Source organism: Marmota flaviventris, chromosome 9, assembly GCF_047511675.1.
Source record: "Marmota flaviventris isolate mMarFla1 chromosome 9, mMarFla1.hap1, whole genome shotgun sequence".
NCBI lineage: Eukaryota > Metazoa > Chordata > Mammalia > Rodentia > Sciuridae > Marmota > Marmota flaviventris.
This window is the reverse complement of record NC_092506.1, coordinates 52261286-52284070: the sequence shown is the minus strand read 5'-3', so window position 1 is coordinate 52284070 and position 22785 is coordinate 52261286. Positions and strand designations below refer to the sequence as shown.

Genomic DNA, 22785 nt, shown 5'->3' with positions numbered 1-22785 from the left:
CTCAAGAATATCAGTTAGACCCAAATAGCTCTTCTATTATTCAGTGAAATGTCTCCCATTTCTTCTTTAATAGTAGTTCTTTTTTGTGTGAAAAGTTTTCAGAGAATTCCTGCTAGCTCCAGTTAGAAGCTCTAGTGTCAGTCTTGGGGATGCTGTCTGGCAGAAGGGTAACCAAAGGACTGTTAGTAGGATGGCAGTGCTGCTTACTTTGCTTTTTATAGAAGAGAAAGCCAATTCTGAAGGGCAGGTTATGTTAAACATAACCTGAAAAGAATATTGTTTCTGGATTCTATCATGGTAACTATACTAGGTTAATTTAGATAGTTGCTGTCAGGAAGTAGACTTACCTATCATACAGCAGGTACCAGACCCACCTTTAGGTGTTAAAACCCTGTTCTTACTAGCTTCACAACCCATAGGAAAGTCCTGGTAAATTATAAACAAGTGGAATTGGCATCAAAGTTGGGTAGCATCAGCAATATCTAGTAATAGATGACAGGATCCCAATTGTGAAATTGGATTTAAGTGCAGGAATCTATAGATTCCCAGAGGAGGATGTTAGAAGAAAAAGGTTGGAACATAAGAGAGCTCATCTTAAGAGAATGACATCCTAAATAGAGGATACTGTCTATCTAATCAAGAGCTCAGGTTCCGCAGTTGCATGGAGTCTAGTGATCAGACTTCAGGTCTGAGCCAGACATGGCACTGAACAAACTTCTCAATCTAGGGCGTATTTAATTCTGGAGTTAGTACATAAACAGTATTGTATGTATGAGCAGTTATGATGTACCATTCTGGGGAATTTACTTGATAGCAATTTAATCCATATTCTTACATGAAAATAGGCACTCATATAATTTATACATGAAAATGACATTCATGTCTATTAAAAATTAGATAGCTAATTTTGGATGAATTCAGAAGAAAACAGATTTAAAAAAAAATATCCAGATTTTAATAGGGAGTTTTAGGTTATACACCCAAGTCACTCTTTGATGGTATCAGAAAAGTCTGCAAGGTAATGACTGAAAAAAAATTCCATCTTTGGAAAGACTTATTTTAAACTAAATTTCATTTACTGTGTGACCTTGGGTAAGTCCAAAATTACCTAAATCCCAAGGTTTGTAAAGATTACTGATAATATACAAAGCCCCTACTAAAGCACCTGACAAGTAAAAAGGTATTTAATAAGGTGACAGGGAAAAAGCCTGGGCTAGAAATGTTTAATCTTACTGCCTTGGTCAGGATAGGTCCTATGGCCAGGGAAACTGTTGAGTCTCTAGAGAATAAAAACTCAGATTAGAAGGGTGAAGTGAGTCAAATTTAACTGGAACATAGTTAGATGTGGTGGAGAAGTAACATAAGTTGTACACTTACTCCTGATCACCCACTGTAGGAGTTTTTTAGATAGTCTCATCCAATCTTCATAATAATCTTCAAAAGAGACAATTATAATCTTACAGATAACTGAGGTTCAAGAAAGTTCAGAATGGTGTAGTCAGCTGGTTAAATAGTGGAGTAGGCTAGGTTTCAATAAGAGAGGTTAAATAAATAATGGCTCTTGACCATAGGAGCAAAACAAAATATTTAACATTCAGATGGTGGGCCTGTGTTGTATCATGTGATAGGGGAAAAGTAGTCCAGACAGCAGGAGCCTTTTATAGTATTACAAGAATAAACTGATAAGGAGTTAAAGTTTAATCATCTTCAAGTACTATACAGAAAAGTCTCATTAATTTAGAATACAGTATATGGAATTTGCAATAATCTATTTGGAACTGGAAACAAAATATCTGAAAATATTCTCCCTACTTCTTTTCCTCTTCCTCAATAGTGCAGCTTGAATCACATAACTATTACATTCTTCAGTGACTTCTGCATAATGACCACACCGAATTCTAGTTAACAGAATAACTGAAAACAAAAACAAAACTAGAATAGCACTGCATACTGAAAAGCAAATAGGAGTCTATCAGAAAGCAAGATGGAGATGAAATAGTTTTTTTAGACCTGAAAACATGCAACAGTGTGATTTGTTTAAAGAGTGACAAGATGTTCCCTGGGGCTAGAGAGTTGCAAGGAAAGCATGGCTAGAAAAATGGGTAGGGATGAGATAGATCCTGAGGAGGTATGTTATTATGAGGAACTGGAATTTTATCTTGTGGACCATCATTTCCCAGTTAAGACCAGAAATATCCTTGAGATTACAATGTCAAAAAAAAAAAAAAAAAAAAAAAAAAAAAAAAGCCAACAAGTACGTTTATTTTTTTTTTTTTTTGATTCTTTAGTTTTCTTAACATCTATGTAGTATAAAAAATCTTGAATAACTTTATTTAAAATCTCAAATACTAGAGATGAAGTAAATCATCTTTTATTTTCATGTTACATTTGGTAGTCAAGGGACATGCAAAACCTTCCAATTTTAATGAGAACAGTGTTTTTGTGTCTTTTTATCACATATCCGTTTAATATTAGGTGTAATGTTACTAAGTCGGATCCGCATGTGAGGTGCAGCATCAAGTCTTTTCCTATATTTTGTTTTTGTTGCAGCATAATATGAAAATCCTGTTTCACACAGGTGCATTGTTGCAAAAGGAAGAAGTACACGAACTGCACGCCTTGCAATGCTTGGATATTCTTGAATTAGGCTACTCCAAAAATCATTTAGTGAAAGTTCACTGAAATTTTGTTTCACCTGAGAATCAGATGTTAAATCAATTAGGCTCTCATAATCTCGTGCTACTAATGAAGCTGGTTTAACAGTTACTGTAAATGGATTTCTAACCCAAGCATTATTGTCATTTGTCACAGGAAAATATTTTATAAGAGCAGAGCGCAAACCCCTTAGGTGCTGTACAATGGCACTGCAAATATCTTTATCAACTGTAGAATTAACTTCAGTCAAAAAGTCACTGAGCGTAGGAAAACAATCAAAGTTTTCTTCTTCTACAGATGAGGCCCAAAATTCTAATTTTCTTAACAATGATGACATTTTATCAAACACTGTAAAAACTGTCACATTTTTCCCTTGCATTGACAGATTAACCTCATTTAATTTAGTAAAAATATCTGCAAGATATGCAAGTCTTAGCAGCCAGGATGAATTTGTTATACAATCAGATAGTCGAAAAGCAGAATCCATGAAAACCAGTAGTTCACGCCGAAGCTCAAAAAGTCTTACAAGAACTTTACCTCGTGAAAGCCACCTTACCTCTGTATTTAGAAGAAGTGCTGTGTGCTGAGCACCCATTTCTTCACATAAAATTTTTAGTAGTCTGGATTGATGTGGTCGAGCTTTAATATAATTGATGATTTGTACTGCTTGATCTAGCACATTTTTTAGAGATGTAGGCATTACTTTAACTGCTAGTGCATGTCGATATAATAGGCAGTGACTACTAGTGCTTTCAGGAGCCACATATTTTATCAAAGCGACAGCCTCAGCAATTTTCCCGTCTACTGCCCTAGAAGCATCACTACAAACATCGACACATTTTTCCCATTCAATTTCATGTTTTTGCATAAAACTGTTGATGCAGTTGAATATTTCTTCACCAGTAGCATTACTTTGCAAAGATTCACATAAAAGGAGGTCTTCCTCAATAGACTTATTAAACCTATAACGAATAAACACAAGCAGCACAGCAAGTCCTGAAACATCAGCTGATTCATCTAGTTGTAGTGAAAACCCATCACATATTTTCAGTCTACAAACAAGCTCTTCTTCAATATCAGCAGCCAGATCCTTAATTCTTCGAGCAACAGTACTGTTTGATAGTTGTACTGCATCTATTTTTTTACTATATTGTTCGTCAAACATTCGCATCACTACATCTTTTGCACAAGGTTTGATAAGCAATTCTCCAATAGTATGAGCCTCTCCACTCAGGGCTATATGGTAACTTACATTGTATGATGCCTCTGTAGCACTTTCATTATCTGTATTGACAATTTTAGGTGCTGGGGGTTTATTATTTTCAGGTGAATCAAGATGCTGCTTGAAAAAGCTTATATCTTTGTCTTTATATGCGGCATGTTTAGTTTCCAAATGTCTTCGAAGCTTACTAGGAGCTAAAGAGCTATTTGATAAAATTTTTTTACATAATACACACTGAGCATGAGGCGCATCTCTATTTCCAAAGTAAGTAAATCCAAAAGACAAATAACTTTCATCATATTTTCTTCTTTTTGGTTTTTTACTAAATGTTATTTTGTTGGAATTAGACATAAATTTGACCCTGGAAAGCTCACCTTCTGATTTTTTAGAAACCGAAGGCTGCAACTGTTCATCTTCACTTTGTAATATTCCAACCTTTTGATCATTTGATTCAGATACAATTTGGTAACAAAAAGATTCTACTTCTTGTTTAAGATTTCCTTGTTTCAGCAAAAGATCCATGGGCAATGAATTTGTGGTACAAAACATGGTTAATTTAGAATAAACATTGAGTATCACAAATGTGTTGAAATTATAAGACAGGATACAAAGAGGAGGAGAGATGATACACAGTAACACATCAGTTAATTTGTAAATGCTGCCTATGCATCAATGCGCAGATGGAACATCACACGTTCGTTTATCAGGTGATCTCTCATGCGACTTCCTGGTGCTCTCAGGTATGGCACACCTTTCTTAAAAGGTAGATTATCACATAAAAATAAAAGCTATAGAAATGAGTTTAGTAGTATTAAACTTATATTTAAATAAATTTACATTAAAATAAACTATTAAAATTATTGCTAGTAGCAATCTTTTTATCAAAACACTTGGAATATTAACATGCTATAAAAAGCCTGAGGATCGTTGAACAAAGATATAATAGTTAATAAGATTATTTCTAAGGTTGGTGAACATTTTGGAAAGGGCTGCATAGTAAATATTTTTGGTTTTGTGGGCCATAGTCTTTGTTGTACTACTCAACTCCATAGCTGTAGCATGACTGCAGCCATAACCCATACACAAAAGAATGGGCATGGGTGTATTCCAATAAAACTTTATGTTCAAGAACAGAGAGCACAGGCCATAATTTACCAATCCCATCTCATGGTTTATCTTAGAATCTCTTTAGTTTTACTAATGGCCTTAGATGTACTAAGTGTTGATATAATCATACATCCAAAGTCTCTCTTTAGGGCTGGCAAGAATTCTCATGAGCTATATTAAAAACATTCACTGTTCAGGGCTGGGGCGTGGCTCAGTGGTTGAGTACTTGCCTGGCACGTGTGAGGCACTGACTGGGTTTGATCCTTGGCACAACATAAAAATAAATAAAGGCATTGTGTTTATCTACAACTTAAAACAAAACAAAACAAAAAACACTGTTGAAAGCATTGCAAGACAGAGTTCTACTGTATCCTGTATATTTGTGTTCACAATGAACTATAGACCAAAAATTAGGTATTATTTCTCTGGACTTAAAAAATTACATATATGTTTACATTATCCAACTTAAGACTCAAAGTAATGTGTGTGTGTGTGTATATGTGTGTGTATGTATGTATGTGTATATATATATATATATATATATTTTATGGATACAATATCTTTATTTATTTTTATGTGGTGCTGAGGATTGAACCCAGTGCCTCCTATGTGCAAGACAAACCCTCTACCACTGAGTTACAACTCCAGCCCCCAAAGTAATGTATATTTTTATTGATTATTCTGGATTCCATTATACTATAGGTGAAAACCCAACTAGAAACTAAAGGAAACGTAAACTATCATTTTAAAAGGTTTCTTCTCATATAATAAAAAGCATAATTAAAAGAGTAATACAAACTTAAGAACCTCTAATAAATACTATTTTTTAAAGTTAACTTTGTAACTTAAAACATACAAATTGTGTCTATAAAAATGCACCTACTTTTGATTCAAACTTTTATAATCTTGGTCACAGAATAAGCCTTATAATCTCATGTTAGATCCTGAATCAAAATGCTAGTGGGTAAGATACCTGAAATGAGGAGTACTTCCTTCTGCAATCACGCTCTCCACCTTGGCAGCTTGAAATGTAGACTCTTCAAAAGAATAAAATTAAGGGATGGGGTGGAAAGGGGAGTAACCAAAAGCCTAAAATGAGAAAAATTAAAATTAGACATTGCAACAAGCAGAATTAACTACAAACTTCTAAGATGAGCATTCATCATAATAAATTTTAGATCTAGGCAATATTAACAGTTCTTCATTGCAATGTTGCTCTTGGACTGAAACAGAAGATGCCTAGCATCTAGCAAAGTAAAACTGTGAATATTTTCATCTTCTTTAATACTTTGGCAATTTCACCGCTTTGAAATGCTTCCCTACCCACTGACTTCAAAAAAATTCATCAAAAACAAAACCACCAGCTGGAGATATAACTCAATTAAAAGAGTGCTATCCTAGCATGCATAAGGCCCTGGGTTCAATCTCCAGCACCACAAAAAACAAAAACAAACAAAAAACAGCCCCCCCCCCCAAAAAAAAAAAAAAAAAAACAAAACAAACAAAAAACTAGGAAAACTGAACTCAAGCAAAGCCTCTTCTTAATGTCTCTAAAATGAAGCACCAAATCTAACATGGAATTATACACGGAAGTGTTATATGAAATATACCTTTGGCTACAATTAGTTTTGTCCCCTCAACAAGCAATTTCTCAAGGCAATTAAGGTTTATTGAGCAATCATTATTTACTATGTGCAAGTAGCTGTGCTCAAATTCTAATACAGATCAGTTTGTCTAATCCTCAAACGAGAGCCAGGGGCTATTAACTCCACTTTATCAATAAGGAGGAGTTAAGTATCTACTAAGTTAACACATCTTCTAAGAACCAAGAACAAAGTCCCAAAAGTTTGACTACATAGCCCACATGCCTAGCGTGTTCTCGAGTACTCTTTTAATTCCCCAAGCACCTAAAAAAAAAAAAAAAAAAAAGGACCAGGAGTTGGGCTATAACTGCCAGGAAGTCAACAGCTGGAAACTGGCAGCAGCACAAAAATCCTATTTCTTATTGAAAATAAAAGCGCAGATTCTTCTTTCAGTTTCAATTTGGATTTAGCCAGAGACCTCCGTGGAGCGGCGGGGTTATCTGGGGTTAGGATGCCTCTCCCTCGCCGTCAGAAGACACCCAAGAGCACGAAGCCTCGTTTTCATAGGAGGGCCTCATCCCTAGCTCTACAGAGGGGCTTCCCCAAAGCACCTGAGGACAAAGAATCTCTACTCCCTTGAGGAAAGTTTTCATTGAAAAGGTGGGAAAACGTCTCTCTTCCTCTGACTAAACTGACAGGTAAGTCACCCTGTCGCATCCACCCGCAGGCGGTTCCAGCTGTGAACACCCCCCCTCGGGCAGGAGAGCAGGCCAATCACAAAGGCTAGGCTGGAGTGCGTGAGAGCAGCTCTGCCGGCACCTACGTGCTTTTCTACACGGTTATCTCGACGTGTGGCCGGGCCAGCCACCCTCGGCGCCTCCCTATCACAGGTGCGCGCCGCCCGCAGACCACCCCGTCTGGGGGCGTGCTTCCTGTCCCTGCCCACCCTCGCCTCAGGACTTCTCTCGCGTCCCAGACGGTCGCCTCCGCTAATGACCACATGAATTCGTTTCAGCATCCAACGCCTTATCTCTACTGCCTCTCCACCTGCGTTGGAGACAACGGCCTTGGCCGCGGCTGGGCTGCACAGCAGCGCCGCGGTCCCCAGCTGTGCCTGCGACCGCCATTTTAGACAGCTCAAGGCAGCGGCCATTTCAGAGCGCGCCGTTCAGCCGCGGTTGGCGCCTCTGCTTCTCACCTTCACCGAGGCCTGAAGGGGGTCAAGAGCCAGTCGTCGCGGACTGGAGGGAGGAGGGAGGGGGAGGGGGGCAAAAAACAAAACAGAGGAAAGAAGGATGCGGGGACGGGGTGATGCTCTCAGATCAGGGATACCGCCTATGCCACCTCCATAGAGATCCGATTCGCTGCTGGCGCGGTCCTGGTCTGAAGATAAATTTAGCACTCTAGAGCAGCCGACCCTACGGTCTCCAGGAGCGACTGCGCCGCTGCCCAATCAGCGGCAGAGCTTCTCCCCTTCACCAATCCGCGCTGAGCAGCGGGGCGGGACTAACGGAAAGGACCAGGCTGGGTTGCGTCGCTACCCGGCCAACGCTGGGATGGTGAGATAGCGGTTCGGCCGGGCGTGAAGCGATTGTTCCCAAACTTCCCTGGCCTGCGGACGGCTCGAGCTCTAGTTTAGAATGCAGATTCCAGGGTGCAGCCAGATAGAGTTGATGACCTGTCGGACTGGAGCGGCCGGGAATCTGCATTTTCATCGGCCAGAGTCGGGGTGATTAGTGTGGATCTGCTGCGGCCCCGAGGGCGCACAGGTCTTCTCCACCGCTTTGTTCCCCCAGGCCGCGCCCCAGGCCCAGGACGTGCGCCCGCTATCTTTTTACCTGGGTTTCCCGGAGGAATCTGGGAAGAAACTCCCCTGCTCGCTCCTCTGCCCCACAACCGACGTCGGCGTGTCGGGTCCCGGGCACAGCCGAGACAGCCAGGATGGCGGGGAGGCCCAGTTGGGCTCGGGCCTCGGGGTACTGTCCCGCTGTCCACTGTCCGCACCTCCCACTAGCGGCCGACCCTCCCTGGAATTATCATTTGCGGGCTGCTCTCCCGTTTTAAAAAACAGCATCGCCAAAGGCTACAGGCTGCGCTTCCATTTTCTGGGAGATTCTTGGAGCCTTGGAGCCTTTCCCAAATTGGCCTCTTGAAACGAATATGGGTGGGGTTGGTAAAGTATGGTAGTGTTAACTGTGGGTCCCGTTCCCAGTATTTTAAGCTTTTGAAGCTCTATGAAAATGACTTAATGAAAATTGGATCCCAATTTTAAACACTACCTACCCGTCAAAATATTCCTAACTTGGGGTCAAAAGCTAGGGCAGCTTCTGTTTTTCTTAATGTACTTCTTTGATATGTGATTGAACATTTTAGGTGCTGAAAGGGGCCTAACCCTAAACACAATTTTCAGAACTGCGTGGATTATTTCCTAGGATTGACATTTAGTTCCAAATGTTTTAAAGACCTTTTCAACATGTTCATCTTGCTCTGTAGTAGGCTGTCCATCTGTTATCATTATTATTTTAAAATTCCTTTTAAATTGATTCCATTTTAATGGAGATGATTTTTGAGAAGGGGGCATTGTTTTACTTTGAAAGAATCTGATTTTGCCATTCCAGGAGTTATATAGCTTCAGAACAATATTGGAATGCTATATTTTTGTGTTTTATATTTAAAAAAGCCCTTTACGTGTATGCTCCCCATGTAATCCTTAGACATCTAGTTTATGTCTTCATGAATTGGGAAACCCAAAACATTAAACTGGTAGGGAAAATAGTGTTTGAAATAAATTCAGCCAGTGGGGCTGGGGATAGAGCTCAGTGGTAGAACACTTGTCTAGCATATGTCTATATGGTAGAACACTTGTCTAGCATATGTCTATATGGTAGAACACTTGTCTAGCATATGTCTATATGGTGGGTTCAATACCTGGTACCATCAAAAATAAAACAAATGAGCCAGGCACTCCAAATGGTAAAGTTGAATAAGTTCGACCAAAGTATAGGACTTCACTAAAATCTGAAAAGGCTGATAATTAAGGGTCTTTATTATCTAAAGACTTTTTCTTTAATTGCTTTGTAAAATTATAAAATGTTGGTTGATAAGACATATAAAATATGCACAAATAGAACTCAGATCAATGATGATTATAGTTAGCATTTATTGAGTACATAATATGAGCCATTTTATACACTTTTTAATGTATTAACTTATTTACTCTTCAAACCTTAAGATCAGACCTTTTTTACAGGTAAGGACATTGAGCATAGAGAGGTGAATAACTTAAGTTCCCAAAACTAATTAGTAGTAGAGACTATTAAGGGCAATGTTTTTGTGGGAACCATAAGGTGTATGCATGCACAAATTTAATTTATGTAGGGAAGAAAATCATTGTGAATAAGATTACAGTCATATATTGGGTGAACAGGTAGATACTCATTGTAATAAAGGAGCTTGGTTTATTAACCTGGATTAGTGACAATTTTCAACTAATATTTCAGATTTGTAGCCTTGGTTGCTGTAGGACATCTGAGATGGCAATTCTTGATTGCTTGCTTTAGTTTCTATTGTCGTTCGGTTTTACAGAAGCAGATAATTAGACACGAAGCTCTGGAGCCAGTATTGTGGGTCATAGTGTCCCATCCCAGGTCTTTATACCTCTTCCTTGTACCCTCCCTTTGTTAGTAGAAGTGGGCTACCCTGGGAAGGGTGAGACTGCTGCTGAGCCCGTCCTGAAAAAGTTAGCTGGAGGACACCTGCTGATCACAATACCTGTCCCCAAGCAGGATAGCAAGTCCTTTCTTGAAGGAGGATTGGAGTGGCAACATCTCCATGTCTACCACAGTTTGTAATCTTTAATGTAAAGATGTTAGAATCATACAGTTTCATGATTTCTGTGAACCTTGAATTATTGTAGCCATGTGTGCTTCATCAGCTATTGAAATGTATGAAACATTTGAGAGAATTTTGCACATGTATATTAGTATTAGATTTGCTGGAGTTACATAAATGCTTATGGATTTCACTGGTTAGATTTTGTAATTGTAGTTTAAAATGTCTGAGAAAAATTTGATTAGTTGAATATGCAAATCATTAAATATTTTAAGGAGTATTTAGTCTTTTTAGCTTGTGAATTAGCAGAGCATAAGTGAAAGTGTCTATATTTTTATGGAAAGATTATGAGATTTATAGACAGACTAATAGCATTTATAAATTAAGATTAATGGCTTAAGAAATTCAATTTTGGCTGGGTGCAGTGGCACATGCCTATAATCCCAGTGGCTTGGGAGGCTGAGACAGGAGGATTGTGGGTTCAAAGTTAGCCTCAGCAAGAGTGAGGCACTAAGCAACTCAGTGAGCCCTGTCTCTAAATAAAATACAAAATAGAGCTGGGGATGCGGTTCAGTGGTCGGGTGTACTTGAGTCCAATCCCTAGTACTGCCCTCCCCCCCCAAAAAAAAGCAAGATAATTTTAACATTTTTGCTATTAATAAGAAAACTAATCATGTTTTTTCTTTTATGGATTTTCTTTTTTCACTCACAGGACTTTGACGATTTCCTCTATGTTCAATGATTCTTATAATTATCACTCAAACCCTGATTTCCCACTTGAATTTCAGTTCTTATTTTCAAGTTCAAATTTTCATGCTCTATTTTAATATATATCAATAGCTTAGATTCAGCATGTTAATTCTCTCCCAATACTTATGCTCAATGAACCAATGGCCTTGACTTTGTTAAATATTTTTTTTATTCTTTTAAAATCCCAAACTAGCAAACTTGACTCATCTGTATTCTGTACATACAGGCATTAAATTGTTACTTTTTGCTAATGTTTTTAATGTTCATCCTCCCCTCCACAATTCTTGCCTATTGCCTAGATCAGGCTGAAGAAAAGATTCCTTCTAAATGATCACCACAGTCTTATTATCTTCCTCTTTTCATTTAACCAGTTTTGCATATCAATCTTCCATATTTTAGAATCTTCAGTGACACAATAATTCTCCTATGTCATGTCAAAGAACTTATAAATTTTAGAGCCTAAGAAAATATAGAATATAATGTTTTAGTCGGCTTTGTATCACTATGATCAAAAGACCTGACAAGAACAACTTGAGGAAAAGTTTATTGTGGTTCAGAGTTTCAGAGGTTCAGTTCATGGTTAACTGACTTCATTGCTCTGTGCCCAAGGTGAGACAGAACATTCTGGTTGCCTGGCATGGTGGAGGAAAGCAGATGAGGACAAGTCAGCCAGGAAACGAGAAAGAGAGAGAGAGCTCTGCTCACCAGGGACAAAATATAAACCCCTAAACAATGTCCCCTAATGACCTACTTCCTTTAGGCACACCCTTCTTGCCTGCAGTTACCACACAGTTAATCCATATCAGTGGATTAATCCACAATTAGGTTTTAACTCTCATAATCTAATCATTTCACCTCTGAACATTCTTGCATTCTCTCATACCTAAGCCATAACAATATAATTCAATCCCCCTTTTCCTTAGTTTTATGGAAGAATGAATCCCAGAGCTATCACATAACATTGATAATTGGTGACAATTCTGGAGTTGATCTTAAGGTGTATATAGACCATGTCTTTGAATTCCTTTTTATCTCCATTGTACTGGGTGTTAAATTGTTCATTAAGTAGAACATCTAATATTTATTGATAAGTAAATTAAGCCATCTCTGACTCCCTGTTAGTAAGTTCCTTTTTAAAAAGATGTAAATTTAATTTAAACAATCATAAGCACAAAAGTTAATTTCCTAGCTCACAAATAAAAGTCCATTAGTAGAAGCATGGGAGGATTCAATGGCTCAAATGATTTCTATTTAGTTCTGTCTCTTGATAGGCCCTCTCTCTGTGGCAGTATGATGACCTGTGGTCAAGGTATCCCAGAACTTACAGGAAGAAATCATTCTCCCTATCAGGATTGGGAGAAAGGTTTCCAGAAAGGACTTTCACTCATTTTGGGTTTTATGAGTCTGTGAATGAAACACACTGTCTAGAGAAGGAGTACTCTGAGCAGCCAACCTGGGACACATATCTCCTTCAGAGTTGAGGAAATGAGTTTATTCTGATCTACCACCAGAATCCCATGGAATAGATGAGAGATAAGTGCTTAAAAAGAAGAGATTTTGGAAAAGTGGGAGATAAGCACTAAATTTACTTTTCTTGCCCCCAATATCTGAACAGCCACCAAAAAATCCTCCATTGTTGGATCTCTCGGATCTACTTTCTCTCTTTGATTCTACTATCAACAATTTAATCCTACTATCAATCTCTTAACCAATCTTTTGGCTACCAGCCACTCTCTATAAAATTTATCCTATACACAGATAAGCACCTTAAAGTAAAGAGGTTAAAGTCATTTCCTTATTCAAAGTTATCCCCTTTGTTGGGTGATTAACTCCTTAGCTTGGCATTCAAGTTTTTCAGAAACTGGTTAACATTTTTTGATTTTCAGTTTTACAACACCAGATGCAGTAGGTGGGAATGGAGGTGAGGAGTTGAAGGACTGTCTGGAACACCTGCTCTTCAGCTAATGGTCTTGTGATATGGAGGTTAGATGTTCTGACTCAAAGGTACAAGCTTGGGGTATTCATTTTGTTGTTTTGTTTTTAATTTTTAATTATATCCCAGCAATATAAGCATAGATCCTAACAGAAGTACTTGAAAGGATTGAATACAACAAGAAAAAAATTCATTGGCTTCTTTTTCAGATGCAATCTTTTTTTTTTTTTTTAGTTATAGATGAACACAGTATCTTTATTTTATTTATTTTTATGTGGTGCTGAGGATCCAACCTAGTGCCTCACCACGGTAGGCAAGCGTTCTACCACTGAGCTACAACCCCAGCCCCCAGATGCAATCCTTTGTAACATTTTATTCCATATTTCTCAATATTTGTATAATAACTCTTCTCACACAACCCATCATCATTCTGACCCCAAATCTATTTGACTGAAAATTTGTAAAGCCCTCAGTTCACTGGCTCAGTCCTTCAGTGTTCCAATCTCAACCTGAGAAAATAATCTGATTGTCCCAAGTTGTTTTCTCATCAGGCCATGGACCACTGGCTCAACTTTGAGTGGGCTGTTCCTAGTCAAGTCTCTACTCTGAACTATTGTCAGGGTTGGCACAAGGTAGTAGGAACTCTAGAGTGGTTAATCATTTGATACCTGATTGTAGCTAACCTCACAGATTGAAGCATTTAATTCAACTACAACTATCTACTAGCAGTTCTTACTGTTTGAGGCTAGAAACCTAGAGACTACATTTCCCAAAAGACCTTACAGCTTAGGTTCATAAACCTAGTTTTTTAGAACAGATATAACAGTGGAAGTTGATGGTGAATGTTCTGAAGTGGAAGTTGTATTTCTGCCACTTCTTTTATTTCCACTGGCAGATGTTGGTTTCTCTTGAGAGAGTTCTAGCAGAGGTTCCAGTGCTGGGTACCCGAATTTCAAGGATGATGAAAGACAGGGAGCAGGGCATCTATCTTGCTGGTTCAAATCATGGCAGAGTCAGCAGCTACTACAAGTTTCCTGACTCCCCTACTGCATAAACACGGTGCTCATGTTGGGCCGGTTCTGTAATGGTGTTCTGGAAATTATCCCTGAACCCCCATTTTCAACTCTGTTGTTCCAGATCTTCCAGTGCTTTCATGAACTCCTAATTCCTCCTAGTAAATATACTTCTCACTAATTTGAGAGAGTGAAATATGTTATATATGCCATTGAATCTTAAATATGTGTTTAACACTTATTTCAAGGTGGTGGTAAAAAATTAATTTTCATCAATTAAAATTATAGACAGGTGCCTAAGCAGTACTGATATTTTGAAACATTTTGGCAACATATTTCACATTTTTCTGTAGTGTCTATTCTTTTTGCTTTTGCATTTTTTCTGAACCAGACACATTCTTTGGAGATATTTTAGAAAGTTAAAATTTTTTATTCTAAAATTGATCTGTGGTTCCTCACCAATAGCATGGCCCATGAATTATTTGGTTTTGGATTTAGTCTACCTGATGAATTTCATTGAATTGTACCTGCATAAATGCAAGACACAAACACATATGACAGACTTAGCCAGACTCTACTTAGCTAGACTTAGCTATGCTTACTGTGATGCATAGTAAGCATAAGTCCCAGAGGAAGACTTGTTTTAAATCATATCTCTGTTACCTGCTATTGTACGATCTTGGGCATCTCTATTTCCTCACCAGAAAAAATTGGTTTAAAAACAATCACATAAATAGTTTCTGGGTTTAAATGAAATAATACATGTGAATCCCTTGTCATAGGGCCTGGTATGTAAAAAAGCATATAATAAATGTTAGACTAATACTGTTAGTTTCCACTTTCCTAAACTGTATTTCATGGAGGGGCAAATTTATGTTCCTCCACCTGTGTCATAATTTGAGTATGATGACCTTAATTCATTCTATGGTTACTAATTATCCCAGTGATATTTCATGTTTGTTTGTTTATTTTTTAATGGGAAAATGATTTGGCAGCTGCCCAACTGCCTACCCTTGAATGCAGCTCTGGCTGAGATTTGGAAAAAGGAGGATCATGTAAGCATCAGAAACTGAGGGAAGGTGCAGGGAAATGGATGGCATTAGAGCAGATTATGCTAAGTGAAGCTAGCCTATCCCTAAAAAACAAATGCCAAATGTCTTCTTTGATATAAGGAGAGTAACTAAGAACAGAGTAGGGTTGAAGAGCATGAGAAGAAGATTAACATTAAACAGGGATGAGAGGTGGGAGGGAAAGGGAGAGAGAAGGGAAATTGCATGGAAATGGAAGGAGACCCTCAGGGTTATACAAAAGTACATACAAGAGGAAGTGAGGGGAAAGGGAAAAACAATACAAGGGGGACAAATGAATGACAGTAGAGGGGGCAGAGAGAGAAGAGGGGAGGGGAGGGGAGGGGAGGGGGGATAGTAGAGGATAGGAAAGGCAGCAGAACACAACAGACACTAGTATGGCAATATGTAAATCAATGGATGTGTAACTGATGTGATTCTGCAATGTGTATATGGGGTAAAAATGGGAGCTCATAACCCACTTGAATCAAAGGGTGAAATATGATATATCAAGAACTATGTAATGTTTTGAATAACCAACAATAAAAAATTTAAAAAAAAAGTGATAAAAAAAAGAAACTGAGGGAAGGAACTTTCACATAGAAAAGGCAATGGCAAATATTGAAGAGTAACATCTGGTATAATGTTTAAGAAAAGCTTGTCACTTACTCTCAATCATGACACATTTCACAAATAAGTTTCACATACTCTTTTTCTAGATGTTGCAGCCAAGAACTGTTGGTCTAGAAATTACTAGACCCCAAACTGAGAGGCTTGAATGTAGCAAATCAGATATTTTTTCACATCTTGTGGGAGGGGGTAGGAAATATGTTTGTATGAAGAAGTCCAATTTCATATGTTATCTGGAACTTTGCAGAGCACCTCCATAATCTCTTTCTCTTATTTGAACCTCAAGACAACTTCTGTAGTTAAGCAGGGAAGTATTCTTATTCTAATTTCACAAATAAGGAATCTGAGACTTAGAGAAGTTGATAAAGTTAGTTGTGATCACACACATTTATTAGATAGAGGAGGCACAATTTAGACGCGTTTTCCTGATTCAGATTAGTGTCTTTCATGCCTCCTTTTCTTAAGAAAGTTTTCAGATTGGGATAGTTTTAGAGTACTCCTGCCAAATGATATGATCAGAGCTGTCATTTGGAAAAACATTATGTTCTTCTAGGGTCATCCTCTTATAGAAGGTGAAAACTAATCTTATTCTCCTGACTTTCTTGGGAAGGTTGGTGTTCAACTTTTAAAAGCCATCTCTTTTCAAAGAATGCCAGACACTGGCAGTTTTTAAAGCCAAAGTGAAGGTTTGCAAGTCATTTAAACTCTCAATTACTTGGGGGAGAGACTGAAATGCCAGGGGATGGGGTTATTTATAGTACTGCACTGAGAGCCAGTGTATATATTTATTTGTACAAGAGTGGAATCCTGGCTCTGCATCATTTCCTGACTTGTTTGAGAATTTGGGCAAGTCATTCATTATGTCTGCATTTTTTGGAATTATAGCCTTGCCTCAAAGATGTGCTCTGTGAATAAATGAACTTCTGTTTGTAAATCTTGTTTAAATTTCTCTGATGAAAGGCGGATCAGTGTTGGCAGCTGTAAAGAATAAGGATGCTGACAATAAGGAGTATAATAACAGCAGCTCCTTGAATTTATGCAGTACGTTGCTTGGAGAAACTTTGAGTGCTTTCCATGTATTCTATTAAAGAAACATAAATATTAATATTTCATGAGAAATCATTCTTACTGTAATTTTTAAAGTACAGAATTGAAAGAGTCTCTTTTATCTCTTCCCTTTCATTCCCCTCACCAAAGCTAATGACAATAATAGTTTTTTTGTATATCCAGACATATATATATATACACATACAAATATATATCACTGATATATATATATATATATATATATATATATATATATATATATATTTATTTATTTATAAATTACTTCAGCAACACAGTTTGACATCATCAATTTTCTTGAAGAAATTTTCATTCCAGCATATACAACTTTTTTGAACAGATGCATCCTTTTCCATTGATTTGTTTGATTATTCCCTTGTGGGGAAATTTAAGGTTGTTTCTTATCTTTCAGCACTAGAAATATGCTACAATCAATGTCCTATATATACGTATTTGTGCATTTATGGGTGTACTTCTGTGGGTTAGATTCCTAACATAGAATCAATGACTTATTAGGATTTAAAGGTGTGTATTAAATTGTACTCTCCTAAAGACTGTTGTTCTAGGCCTGTAGTTACAGTTCCATATATAGCCCACAAGAGTCCCTATCTTCCATGCCTGTGCCAGTATTGCTTTGTATGTTATTTGTCTTTCTAAATTTTGCAATTTGATAGGTGAAAATTGATTTTAAAGTATATTTTCTTGATTACTAATGAGGTTGAACATTTTTAAAAAAATGTTTATCACAGCCACGTTTATACATACAGTATAACCAATGTGATTCTGCAACTTGTACACTTGGAAAAATGGGAAATTATACCCCATTTGATTCAAATGTATGATATGTCAAGATCATTGTATTGTCATGAGCGACTAATAAAAAAAAAGAAATGAAAACATACATTTATACAGAGAAAAAAAGATGTTTATCAATCATTTACATCTATTCTCCTGTGACTTACTTTTCAGGGGGTTTTCCAATTTCCCTTCTGGGTGTTTTTTTTTTTTTTTTCCTTAACTGATTTGTAAAATCTTGTAAAATACTGATTGTGAATATGGTGTTAGGTATGTTTCTCCCAGTTTGCTGTTTATCTTTTAAGAAATAGTTGATTTTTTCTTTTTTGGCTGAGGAATTAAAAAAAATTTTTTTTTAGTTGTCTATGAACCTCTATTTATTTATTTATATGTTTGCAGTGCTGAGAATTGAATAGTATGAGGTTTTTAAGTCCTTTGGGTATAGACCGAGGAGTGGGATAGCTGAGTCAAATGGTAGTTCCATTCCAAGTTTTCTAAGGAATCTCTATACTGCTTTCCAGATTGGTTGCACCAATTTGCAGTCCCACCAACAATGTAACATCTCTAGCAATTAGAGATATGCAAATCAAAACTATTCCAAGATTTCATCTCACTCCAGTCAGAATAGCAGTTATTAAGAATACATGCAACAATAAGTGTTGACGAGGATGTGGGGAAAAAGGCACATTCCCCTTTTACTTTATGCTACTTTTTTTTTTTTTTTTACTTTCTAAATTCTATACATGTGGGCTGGGATGTGGCTCAAGCGGTAGCGCGCTCACCAGGCATGCCTGCGGCTGGGGTTTGATCCTCAGCATCACACACTGCCGCAGTCCAGCTGCAGCAAAATAACGGGCGGGGGGGGGGGGGGGGGGGACGAATAACTTGTGTACGTTGATACAGCAGGAGTAGGAGCCGTTTATTGCAGGACAGGAGCAGTATTTATACATTCCACACAACTTATCTAATTAGCATAAACTAGATACATCAGTCAACCAATAAGGAATCTCCACACTTAATGGCTCGCTTTTGTTACTTCTCAAACCACTCCCTCTGGCATTTTGCCAGGCACCATCCAGACTTGTTTACGAACTCTAACATTCCCCTGGCAAAATGCCAGGTGTTATTTTGACTTGTTTACAGACTCTAACAACATACAAACAAAGATGTTGTGTCTGCCAAAAACTAAAAAATAAATAAATAAATATTTTAAAAAAATAAATTCTATACATGAGAGAAAACAGGTGCTATTTGTTTTTGCAGAGTCTTACTTATTTTATAATGATCTCCAGTTCCATCATTTTTTCTATAAATGATACACTTCCATTTTTCTTTATGGTTGAATAATACTGCATTGTGTATATATACCACCTTTTCTTTATCCATCCAACTGCTAGTTGGTGTCTAGCTTTATTCTATAACTTTGCTCTTGTGAATAGTGCCACAATTGCAGGTATCTCCACAGTATGCTTTCATTCCTTCAGATTTATATCCAGGAGTGGTATAGCTGGATAGTATGGTAGATCTATTTTTAGTTTTTTGAGGAAAACCCATCTGTTTTCCATAAGGCCTGTACTAATTTAAATTTCAACCAACAGTTTGTAGGGTTCCTTTTCTCCCACATCCTTGCCAGCATTTGTTATTTTTATTTTGTGTTTGGTAGTTGTAGAGGGACAGCATGCCTTTCTTTTATTTGTTTATTTTTTTATGTGGTGATAAGGATCAACCCCCCCCCCACACACACACACACACACCGCCCCTGTCTCACAGTGTGAGGCAAGAGCTCTGCCACTGAGCTACAGCCCCAGCATTTGTTATTTTTGTTTTCTTGATAATAGACATTCTGTCTGGGGCAAGAAGGAATCTCAATGTTTGAGTTTTGATTTGCATTTCCCTAATCGCTAAAGATGTTGAACAGTTTTTCATGTGTTTATTGGCTGTTTATACTTCTTTTAGAAAGTATCTGTTCAGCTCTTTTGCCTATTAATTAATTGGATTACTTGTTAATTTTTTCGAGTTCTTTATATATTCTGGATATTTATCCTTTGTCAGATATTAATTCTTTGCTGCTAAAGGGTTGTCTCTTCACTCTGTTGGCTGTTTCTTTTGCTATAAATCTTTGTAATTTGATGTAATCCCATTTGTCAATTCTTGATATTATTTTTTGAGTTGTTGGAATTCCGTTAGGAAATTGTCACCTCTACCTATATCTTGAGATGTTTCTCTCATATTTTTCTATGGTAGTCTCAAAGTTTTAGGTCTTTCATGCATTTTGAGTTGATTTTTATATAGGATAAGAGATAGGGATATGATTTCAATTTTCTACAGGGGGAAGTTCAGTTTTCCCAGAACCAAATGCTGAAGAGGCTGTCTTGTCTCCACTGTATGTTTTAGTCTCTTTTGTTAAGAATCATATGGCTATAAACATGTGGGTTTATTCCTGGGTCCTGTATTCTATTCCATTGATCTACATGTCTATTTTAATGCAAATACCTTCTTGTTTTTTTGTTGTAATGACTTCATAGAATATTTTGAAATTGAGTATTGTGATGCCTCTGGCTGGCATTGTTCTTTTTGCTCAGGATTATTTTGGCAACTTGAGGTCTTATAACTTCCAATATGAATTTTAGGATTATTTTTCTAGTTCTGTAAAGAATGTCATTTGTATTTTGATGGAAATTGCATTGAATCTCTTGATTGCTTTTAGTAGTATGGCCATTTTAACAATATCAATTCTCCCAATCCCTGAATTCACATGAATTCAAATGTCTTTCCATTGTCTAGTGTCTTCTTCAATTTCTTTCTTTCTTTTTAATATTTATTTTTTAGTTGTTGTTGGACACAATACCTTTATTTTATTTATTTATTTTTATGTGGTGCTGAGGATAGAAGCCAGGGCCTTACACATGCGAGGTGAGTGCTCTACCACTAAACCACAATCTCAGCTCTTTAATTTCTTTCTTCAATGTTTTATGTTTTATAACTTTCATTGTAGAGGTCTTTAACCTCTTTGTTTAGGTTTATTCCCAGGTTTTTTTTTTTGTTGTTGTTTTTGTTTTTAGATTATTGTACATGGGATTGTTTTCCTAATTTCTTTCTCAGTGAGTTCATTAGTGGTATATAGGAAAGCTACCAATTTTTTTTTTTTTTTAAGAGAGAGAAGAGAGAGAGAGGATTTTTAATATTTATTTTTCAGTTTTTGGTGGACACAACATCTTTTTATTTTATTTTATGTGGTGCTGAGGATCAAACCCAGCGCCCCACACATGCCAGGTAAGCACGTTACCGCTTGAGCCATATCCCCAGCCCAAGCTACCAATTTTTGTCCATTGACTTTGTGTCTTGCCACTTTGCTGATTCTGTTTATTATTAGAGATTTTTGGTGCACTCTTTAGGTTTTTGCAAGTATAGACTTATATCATCTGAAAAAATAGAATTATATCATCTGAAATAATTCTTTCTTATTTGTATCCCTTTTATTTCTTTCTCTTGCCTGATTGCTTTAACTTAAGTTTGTAATACTATGTTGAATAAGAGTGATAAGAATTAGAATTGAAACCCTTATTTCAGTCTAGATTTTAGAGGAAATGGTTTCAGTTTTTCACCATTATACATTTGGTATAATGTTAGCAATGGATTTGTTGTAAATCATCAGTGATATGTCTCTACATGTATTTGCTTCTTTTTAGTTTTTTTATTTTTAATTTCAAGAATTCTTTATATATTCTAAATATTCGTCCTTTGTTAAGGTTTGCAAATATTTTCTCCCAAGTTTGCAAATGGTTTGCAAATATTTTCTCCCAAGTATGTAGCTTATATTTTCATATTTTTTACATGAGCTTTCACAAAGTTTTAATCTTGATAAAATCTGATTAATTAATTCAGGACATATTTGGTGTTGTCTAAAAACTTTTTGCCTTACTCTAGATCCCCAAGATTTTGTGTTATGTTTTTTCCTAAAAGTTTTATAGTTTTACATTTAGGTTTGTGATTCAGTTTGAGTAAACATCTTGGCGCTCTTTATTTATTTGGCCTGTGTTTATCTGCTTGCTCCAGTATCATTTGTTGAAAAAAATATTTTTTTTCTTTTTTTTTATCGAAGTGTTTTGAAAACTTTGTCAAAATCTTTTTTTTTCTTTTTCTTTTTTTAGTTGTATTTGGACACAATACCATTATTTTATTTATTTATTTTTATGTGGCGTTGAAGATTGAACCCAGTGCCTTGCATGTGCTAGTTGATCGCTCTACTACTGAGCCACATCCTAGCCCTGTTAAAAAATCTTTTGTGCATATTTGTATGTATCCGTTTTGGGGTTCTTTATTCTATTTCATTGCTCTGTGTTTATCCATCTTGATTGCTGAAATTGGGTAGATAGATTCCTTGCACCATGTCCTTCTTTTTTGAAATGGTTTTACCTGTTTAACTCCTTTGCTTTTTTCTATAAAATTTCAGTGATCTTGTCTATGTTTACAAAGTGCAGGAAACTTTATGAGCAGGTTTATGCCAAATAAATTTCACAAATTCCTTGAAAAATGTAATTTTTGCAAATTGATACAAGCTTAAATAGACCATCTGAAGAAGCTAATACCTTTTCAAGAAAATAAATGTTATTTTTTTTAATAAGAAAGACAAAAAAAAAAAAAAAAGGAAGGAAAGAGGAGCAAACTGGAATTTCAGTAGGAATAGCATTAAAACTATCAATTTGGGGAAAACTGATATCTTTCATATTGTGAATCTTCTAACTGATGAATATGGCAAGGATCTCCGTTTTTTTAGATTCTTTTTGACTTCATCAGTATTTTGTAGTTTTCAGAATAGAAGTTCTGTGAATATTTCACTACATTTGCACCTAAATATTTCATTTATTCTTTTCTGTTAGTGATTTTAAATGGTACTGTAATTTTTTTGTGTGTTCATATTCATTGCCTGTGTAAAAAAAGATGCAATTTAATATCCTGATGTGCACAGTCCTTTTCTTTTTAAACAAGAACACCTTATTATTTAAAGGCAAAACAAATAATATTGACACACATATAAACCTCAATAAGAGAATTCACTGGGATTTATACATAGAAATATCTATTCTAGTATCCAGTATAAGTGAAACAATGCAGTGTGACATATGACAAAGCA

The 22785-nt window shown here is 36.6% G+C and overlaps 1 protein-coding gene and 1 long non-coding RNA gene across 4 annotated transcripts in view; one reads left to right on the top strand and one right to left on the bottom strand.

Annotated features, from left to right (window-relative positions):
• Nucleotides 1–2355: 2355 nt before the first annotated feature.
• Zbed5 (zinc finger BED-type containing 5) lies at nt 2356–7962 on the bottom strand. Of its 2 annotated transcripts, XM_027942349.3 has the most exons (3): nt 7766–7962; nt 5958–6073; nt 2356–4632 (listed from the first exon to the last, which is right to left on the bottom strand). In XM_027942349.3, the coding sequence occupies exon 3, from the start codon at nt 4424–4426 to the stop codon at nt 2423–2425; it is 2004 nt and encodes a 667-aa protein (XP_027798150.1). In that variant the 5' UTR covers nt 4427–4632; nt 5958–6073; nt 7766–7962; the 3' UTR covers nt 2356–2422. The 2 variants fall into 2 exon arrangements, with proteins under 2 accessions (XP_027798150.1, XP_071472488.1); XM_071616387.1 differs by having other exon boundaries at nt 2356–6073.
• The window catches only part of LOC114098215 (uncharacterized), a 59951-nt gene continuing 44186 nt past the window's right edge, over nt 7021–22785 (top strand). For both annotated transcript variants that reach the window (XR_003583701.3, XR_011708559.1), the window contains exon 1: nt 7021–7265. This is a non-coding gene — a long non-coding RNA (uncharacterized lncRNA). The remainder of the gene's footprint in view (nt 7266–22785) is intronic.